The sequence below is a fragment of the Lathyrus oleraceus genome, chromosome 5, assembly GCF_024323335.1.
Source record: "Lathyrus oleraceus cultivar Zhongwan6 chromosome 5, CAAS_Psat_ZW6_1.0, whole genome shotgun sequence".
In the NCBI taxonomy this organism is placed as follows: domain Eukaryota; kingdom Viridiplantae; phylum Streptophyta; class Magnoliopsida; order Fabales; family Fabaceae; genus Lathyrus; species Lathyrus oleraceus.
In genome coordinates this window covers 599222654-599230976 of record NC_066583.1, presented here as the reverse complement: position 1 = coordinate 599230976, position 8323 = coordinate 599222654, and the positions used below count along the sequence as shown (strand labels likewise).

The 8323-nt window shown below is 33.9% G+C and overlaps 1 protein-coding gene across 3 annotated transcripts; it reads left to right on the top strand.

Annotated features, from left to right (window-relative positions):
* Positions 1-202: 202 nt before the first annotated feature.
* On the top strand, positions 203-7919 carry LOC127086854 (protein STRUBBELIG-RECEPTOR FAMILY 3). Of its 3 annotated transcripts, none has more exons than XM_051027667.1 (17): positions 203-564; positions 885-1039; positions 1553-1682; positions 1773-1844; positions 2254-2319; positions 2406-2477; positions 2578-2649; positions 2772-2843; positions 2924-2989; positions 3589-3654; positions 4505-4905; positions 5019-5392; positions 5730-6001; positions 6295-6433; positions 6782-6918; positions 7004-7160; positions 7455-7919. In XM_051027667.1, the coding sequence occupies exons 2-17, from the start codon at positions 913-915 to the stop codon at positions 7548-7550; spliced, it is 2319 nt and encodes a 772-aa protein (XP_050883624.1). In that variant the 5' UTR covers positions 203-564; positions 885-912; the 3' UTR covers positions 7551-7919. The 3 variants fall into 3 exon arrangements, with proteins under 3 accessions (XP_050883624.1, XP_050883623.1, XP_050883625.1); XM_051027666.1 differs by having other exon boundaries at positions 203-650; XM_051027668.1 differs by having other exon boundaries at positions 203-749.
* Positions 7920-8323: the final 404 nt, after the last annotated feature.

Here is an 8323-nt window from a genome sequence, read left to right as displayed (position 1 = left end):
ACCAAACACACTCTCAATAATTTTATTTTTTCAATATCCAATTAATTTATTTTAAGACACGAGTTAGTATTTTTTGCCAAAAAAAAAAGACACGAGTTAGTATTCAATAAATTTTTTGTACACAATCTTAACCAATTATTATTGATTCTAAAAAAAAATTAAAACAACTGTTATTGGAGGGAGTAATTGGCAGTTGTGTTGCAATTTGCAAAAGACAAGGGAACATACTCCATGATTAAACAAACATGGCAGCAAAGCACTACAGTATATAGCAGAGTAACTGCACGCGCCAATGGAGGAGCGTGGTCATACTATTTTCTCCATTCTAACAGATAAGCACTTCCAGATCAGTACACACACGCACTCTTTTGTTCTATAGAAAATAATTAGAGCTCACAGAAAGAGAAAAACCGTGTCTCACAGAATAGAATCTTTTTCACTGCACCTTCTCTCTCTTTCTCTCTCTTTTTTTTTCTTCACCTTTTTCTTAAGGTCAGAGTTTTCAGCAATTCAATGTCTATGTGATTACGTTCTCACCATTGGTTTCACTTCCGAATCTTAACCGTTAAGTTTATTTACATGCTCCACAAACTTTTTCTTTCTTTCTATTTTCAGCATTATCTCTCTCTATCTTCTTCACCTTTTCTAAAGTAAGTTCATACTTTTCTCAGATTTCATTTCTCTTGTTTTCTTTATGATACTCGACTCTAGTGTAGTTCAGTATGCAGTTTTTTTAATGCTTATATAGAGTAATAATTAATTTATTTTGATTTTGATTTTTTTTTTCTTTTTCCACTTTTGACTTGCTTGATTATCTTAAATGTGTAGCAATTTTGTTTAGGTTGATTGAATTTTCAGAAAATTTACTGTTGTTATTTTTTCAGTTGAAGATTGAAGTTGATTTGGGGATCAATGAGTGAGATGAGATCTACTTCACAGTACAAGAGAATGAAATTGAAAATCCATTTACATATTCTATTTGGATTGATGTTGATCTGTATAGTTCAGTTTTCATTTGCAGCTACTAATCCCTCTGATGGTACTTTTTCTCCTCTTTTCATGCTTTCTTCATTTTGTATATCTACAGTAATATATTGGGTTCATAATCTAGCTATTAAGGCTATGTTTGGATTGGCTTCTAACTTGGAGCTTCTCAATTAAGTTAGGTTTATAGTTTTCTTATATACAAGTTCCTTATATTATACGTTTATAGGTGTTTATGGAGAAGTTAAATGAGAAAGCTTCTGAACTAAAGAGAGTTAAGAGGATTATTTCAATTTATGCGTAAAACTGTTGTTTAAAAAACTCATAAATATAACAGCATTACTTTTAGTATTAAATTTTGTATGTATTTGTGAAGAAGTTTATGTAGACCGTATGTGTCCTGCTCCTGCCTTTGGACCAATATGCGCTTAGGCTAATGAATTGTGTGGCTGTGTTTTGAATTGCAATAGATGTTTTATGAATTGCCGCTTGTACAATTTCTTGATTATTTTCATCTATCTGCGGTTTATTATAAAACGACGGTTCTGAAATTTTGTAATTGTATCAGTCGCCGCAATTAATAGATTATATGCTGCAATGGGAAACCCTGTACTTTCTGGGTGGGTTTCTAGTGCGGGAGACCCGTGCGGAGAAGCGTGGCAAGGCGTTCAATGTAATGATACACTCATACAAGAAATGTATGTTGTCACTTTTTCTGGATTAATAATATCAATTATATCTTACAAAATAAATGACCGTTAGCACACTTTTCATTTAATGTTTAACAGAACTTTGGTTGGTGCAAATTTGGGAGGAGAGCTTGGTGATAGCTTAGGAACGTTTGTTTCCATCAAATCAATGTAAATGAAACTCTCTCTTCTCTATCTTGCTGCTTGCAATCTATGCATATATTTGGTTCTGCTATGTCAAAAATTGATTTTGTAAAATTGATTCCGATTTAAAGAAAGTTGAATGTAAAGTGACTTATGTTTGTATATATTCATGTAAATGCGAGTTGAACTTTAAATTTGAGGGTAAAAGTCAATTGTAGAAGAAAAATCTCCAACTTCTAGTTTCAAGTTAGAATCAACTCTAGAAACAAAATCAATTCAGCTATAGTACATTGAAACATGTCAAAATCAGTTCTACACCTCTGGAATCAATTTTGCCTCATCCTAAAGTGGAACCAAACCTACACCATATATGTCCATGAGTTTCATTGGCCATCCTTCTTATATTTGCTCTATGCTTCATGTTTTTTCGGGGCAGAACTCTAAGCAACAACCACATTGGAGGAAGTATTCCGTCAAGTTTGCCAGTCACCTTGCAAAACCTGTATGTGTCACCTACCTATATAATACTATCTCTCATTCACTTCCAACAAATTATGCCAAATGACTAGATGGTTTGTACTTTCACAGTTTTCTTTCGGGTAACCAGTTCAATGGAAGTATTCCAGTCACTTTATCGACATTGGCAGAACTTACTGACATGTGAGTTTGCTACTTCTATATTTTTTATATTACATTCTAATAGTAGCTAATGTTAACTGTTATGCGAGAATGTAAATGAGATTAAGTTACCTCCTTTCAGGTCTCTTAATGATAATCTGCTGACTGGAGAAATACCAGACGCCTTCCAGTCTCTTACGCGATTGATCAATCTGTAATTCCTTATTTCATTTAATCTTTTACACGCGCGCGCGCACACACACACTCTCCGTTGAATGAATCTCTTTTAGCTTCATTGTACACAAATTATTTAACGAGCCACAAACTGACATGCAGAGATTTATCTAATAATAATTTGAGTGGGGAATTGCCTCCATCTGTAGAGAGTTTGTCAGCTCTGACGACTTTGTGAGTACTGTTTCTTGATAAGGTGATTTGTATCTTTGTTATCTGCCAACCAATCTAACCTTTTCCTTCCTTGTTTGCAGAAATTTACAGAATAATAGCCTGTCTGGGACACTCGATGTTTTACAAGACCTTCCACTGACAGAATTGTACTTCTCTTGACCGAGCAAAATTTAATTTGGTTTAAGCTGATTGGTTTATTATTTATTTTAGCCTATTTGTTTAGACAATTATTTTTTGTTACTATTCTACTAATGAATTTTAGAGCTTTTTGGAACTTGAATCAATAATAGAATTTGATACAATTTTTAAGTTTTTTTATTATAGTGATTCTTTTTCATAATACATGCTAATTCTATCTTTTTGCAACGTAAAATTTTCTCTTTAATAATTGTATTTTTGTTCTATCTTTTTGCAACGTAAAGTTTACATCTCTGAGACAATGTGTATACTTTCTTGTTGGGTTTTTATTGTCCATAAAACACTGTAGAGCTTATAACTATAGAGATTAGAGACCAATACCATCAAAAAGTAATTTGGACCAAAATTTAATTTGGTTTAAGCTGATTGGTTTATTATTTATTTTAGCCTATTTGTTTAGACAGTTATTTTTTGTTCCTATTCTACTAATGGATTTTAGAGCTTTTTGGAACTTGAATCAATATTAGAATTTGATACAACTTTTAAGTTTTTTTTATTATAGTGATTCTTTTTCATAATACATGCTAATTCTATCTTATTTGAACAGGAATGTCGATAACAACCAGTTTTCTGGATCAATACCTCCAAATTTGTTAAGCATCCCTAACTTTAGGTGAGAATCTTAAAACATAAAGTATTTGCTTCCTTATCATATGAGATGATTTGCTGATTCAGAAGATTATTAAGATTGAATTGGAACTTGGTTTTCCGGACTATTTCCATGAAAATATCGGTAAACCTGTTAATTCCAAAGATGTGCAGTTTTGCAATTAAGAAAAACATTTGGGCATTAGGCTTTTTTTTCTGCATAACTTCTGTAGACTGCAAATCATAAAAGCAACCAATTATATGCTTCATCCATTTAAACAGCTAGGTAGTATAACTATACATGTAATTTAACGTAATATAAGTCTCAGGTTTGAGAGGTATATGAGTTGAGATGTTCTATAGTCAGTGTGCATTTGACGAGGTTTATATTCTTTTAAATTTTTTTCGGCTTTATTTTTGCTCTAGAAAAATTTGTACTCAATGAAATTTTTAAACAATTTGTGATGAAGGACCTATGTATTATTGAAAATATGATGTATAATAACTGCTTGAAATTTGTGTTTCTCGACCTGTTAAATCAAATGTTGCTTTTCCTTTGAAATTTAAATGGATGGGAAAAACGAAAAAAGGACAGTAGTAAAACATTAAGCTTCACTTAAGCAAGTGGTCACAGGAACCTTGCTATATTAAAGCCGAAACCATAAAACTACTACAGTTTACCATCATCATTCTTTTTGCAGTTTTCTTGTATATCTAGAAAAATGTAGTGTTTATTTTTTTAAGAAGGTTTCCACTATTATCTGTTTGTTTTTTTGTATCACATCAGAAATTTGAGTGACATATTGTATATCAATATTTATTTATAATTTTGGTGCTTCAGTAAGACAATAACTCATTGTGATATTTATATGCAGTAAAGATGGAAACCAATTTAACCTTGATGGTAATGCTACTATAGCACCAGCTCGTCCACCTCATTCTCCAATAACAACTTCACCATCAGGAACTGTGGTTCCCGGGACACCATTTTCTGGACGGGTACCTCCTAAACATGCCAATGGACCAACTACATCAAAGAAATCAAGTTCCGAGAAATCAAAAACAAACACTAAAAGAGTGGTTTGGATTACTATTTCATGTGTATTGGGGTTTATCATCTTGGCACTGGCACTTGTTCTCTTTCTTCCAAGATGTAGCAAACTGGAACGGGTTGACAGAACCTCCAAGCAACATCTTATTGGAGCATATGGAGGCGAAAGAGCAAATCCATGGAATAATGGGGCTCTGGTCCAACCACCTAGTCAAACTGAGAAAGGCAAATATACATGTTTTTTTTTGTTCCATAAATAATTTTCTAACATCTAGTTTCCCTTGTAAGGATTTTACCACTTTAATCATTTAACTTTAAATAAATTTAACTTTTGACAGTACTGAAAGGGGCTGTTGTAAGGCCAAAAGAGAATCGTCAAGCAGAGAAAGATGAACAAAGAATGGAAACAATTCCAAAGCTATTAAGTCATGAGATTGATATAGGTGCACTAGATCTAGATTCAATGCCACCTTCACCCCCACCCCCACCTCCTCCTCCACCACTTTCCACTGAGAAGGTGGTTGTTGAGCCAACCACATTCCCTGGAGGGTCTAACACCAATCCTTCCAAAAGAAGTCCAGTTCTTCCCACCTTTGCAAAATCTTTCACCGTTGCATCCCTTCAACAGTATACAAATAGCTTTTCTCAAGACAATCTTATAGGGTTAGGCATGTTGGGGAGTGTATATAGGGCAGAGCTTCCTAATGGGAAGGTAAGATTGTTGCTTATCAGTTGTGCTTGTTTTCTTTAAGTAGAAAATATATTTGATATACATCAAAGTTATGAATTGTGTACAAGCACTAATCTGTTAGTTTTCTGTCTGTTTCTGCTTTTAATATTTTGCCAAAACATTTCCTGATCCTGAATGACATCTTAATGAGATAAAGGAATATATATTGTTACATCATATGTTTAACAACTGATATTTTCAATCACATCTTGATTCAAATTTCCCTATTTCTCTTTCCCTTGGTCAGAAAGTCTTGTAAATTCTATACATACTAGGATTGATTCAAATCTTAACATTTACTCTCTGTATGAATTGTTAGATACTTGCTGTGAAGAAACTAGACAAAAGAGTTTCAGATCACCAAGAAGATGATGAGTTTCTTGAATTGGTAAACAATATCGACAGAATTCGACATGCAAATGCAGTTGAGCTTATTGGGTACTGTGTAGAGCATGGACAGAGGCTTCTGATCTATGAATACTGCAGTAATGGGTCGATGTATGAAGCACTTCATTCAGATGATGATTTCAAAACAAGGCTGTCTTGGAATGCTCGTATTCGGATAGCACTTGGAGCAGCCAGAGCCTTAGAGTAAGTCCAAGTAACTATTGGCACTAAAAAAATTTGTGCCCTTAGGCTGTTGATCTGCAGCTTATAGTGAGTGCAATTATTTTCATTTTCAAATGTAGTTTATCCTGCCTTCCTGAATTATGTAGTATGCCTTGGATTAGTTTTGGGCCGGAATTTTTTTTGCTAAAATCTTGGGATTAATAAACATCTTCTCGAACTTTGTGCAGATTTGATTGTTAACATGATATAATATTTACTAATAATGCATCTTTATGTGAAACTTAGAGTCTAATACTTGGTTTACCTCCGACAAGGTACTTGCATGAGCAATGTCAGCCACCTGTTATACACAGAAATTTCAAGTCTGCAAACATTCTCCTTGATGAGGATCTATCTGTCCGTGTATCTGACTGTGGTTTGGCTCCGTTAATAACTAAAGGTGCTGTACGTCAGGTAAAAGAGTTGGGATTTTTCAAAACAATGTTTGGAAACTGTACAATTTGTTTCGAACTAAATAGCACAGCTCTTTTAGTTAATGAATAAGAGGTCCTTAGTCACACTTTCTTAGCTTCATCTTTTCCATTTGGTATTTCAATTATCTAGAATAAGTCTGTAAGTGAGCTCTAATTGATGAAAAGGGTAAATATAGTTAACTGAACATTTACTTTCTTGAAACAGTATATTTATTGAGTTTCTTAATTCTTGTGAAAGACCTAAAATGAGAATTGTTTTATAATAAAGGGAATAATTGTCGGTGTAATTTGCATTATATCAGTATAATAACACATGTTTTATATTCAGCTCTCAGGACAGCTGCTAGCAGCTTATGGCTATGGGGCTCCAGAATTTGAGTCAGGAATTTACACCTACCAAAGCGACGTGTACAGCTTTGGAGTCGTTATGTTAGAACTTTTGACAGGCCGTCAGTCCTATGACAGGTGAGACACTAACAAAAATACTTTTAACATCTATTTTTGGTTTTTCCATAGACCTTAATTCATGTGTTGCATACATCTTGGACAGGACACGACCTCGAGGTGAGCAGTTTCTTGTAAGATGGGCAATTCCTCAACTTCATGATATTGATGCATTATCAAGGATGGTTGATCCTTCTCTAAATAAAGCTTACCCTGCCAAATCGTTGTCAAATTTCGCAGACATTATTTCTAGATGTGTTCAGGTAAGCTACTCGGTCTAAAGATCAAAATTTCCTTCCGTAGGAGAACACTGCATTTACACCCAGTAAACAATCTCGGTAATTAATTTGAGATCAAACGACTCAAATTACGTAATAGCTAAATCAGTTTTAAACGATCTCTATCAATGATTTAAATTGTAAAGTTGAAATTAAAAACTGTGTCACATAATTACAACATAGAATCTGTTTCAGAGTCAGAACTTAATTTCAGTTTTTATAGTCTACTGATTTATGTCATGTAACTGATTTCCTCTACTTATACATAATCTAATGCAGTCCGAGCCAGAATTCAGACCAGCAATGTCGGAGGTTGTCTTGTATTTGCTAAATATGATAAGGAGAGAGTCTCAACAAAATGAATCAAATGAATGATGAAAATGGTAATTATATTTGGATATATGAATGATGTGCAAGAAGAGTTTACCTGTGATTTCAAAATCTCAACTATTGAAGAAGATATGCATGTCATTACATCCTAAGAGGGTTTGTTGCATCCAATGAAATACTAACCGTCCAATATTCACATGCCAAGTTCTGCAAGGAGGTTTGTCCAATCAGCTTCAGAGAATTTTAAGCACCGACGCCCCTGTAGTTATTATATTTATTTATAATTTAATGTGTGATATCTTTCATGGTTCATTAAACCATGCCATGTTGCCCAGGTAACTGATCCATTTGTTGATTTGATAATTGCTCCATATTGTGGATGAGTGAATGTGATTTTTTAGCACGTCGTAGTTATTTTATCATGTCCATTTGTAGTGATGAAATGAATTTTTGATAATCTTCTATCTTTGACTTTGACTGAACCTGCCCAATCAGCATCGGTGAAGATAGACACATTTCTTTCACTAGTTCTTATTGCCCTTCAAATATCTCAGTATCCTATAGACTGCCTCAAGATATTCCTCGAAAGGAGAATGCATAAACTGACTCACTACACTAACTGAGAAAGCAATATCGGGTCGGGTGTGTGACAAATAAATCAGTTTCTCAACCAATATCTGATATCTCCCAGTATCAACAGAAACATTATCTTTTCCCCAAAGTTTAGCATTAGGATCCATAGGGGTATCTGCAGGACGACATCCACACTTTCCTGTTTCTTTCAACAAGTCTATAATGTATTTCTGTTGTGAAACCAC

Excerpts from the sequence above, each read along its gene's own strand:
- LOC127086854 (XM_051027667.1), top strand. The coding sequence starts at position 913 with ATGAGTGAGATGAGATCTACTTCACAGTACAAGAGAATGAAATTGAAA. Across the intron at positions 2,478-2,577 it reads TTGGCAGAACTTACTGACAT|GTCTCTTAATGATAATCTGC; the intron begins GTGAGTTTGCTA and ends ACCTCCTTTCAG. Across the intron at positions 5,393-5,729 it reads CAGAGCTTCCTAATGGGAAG|ATACTTGCTGTGAAGAAACT; the intron begins GTAAGATTGTTG and ends ATGAATTGTTAG.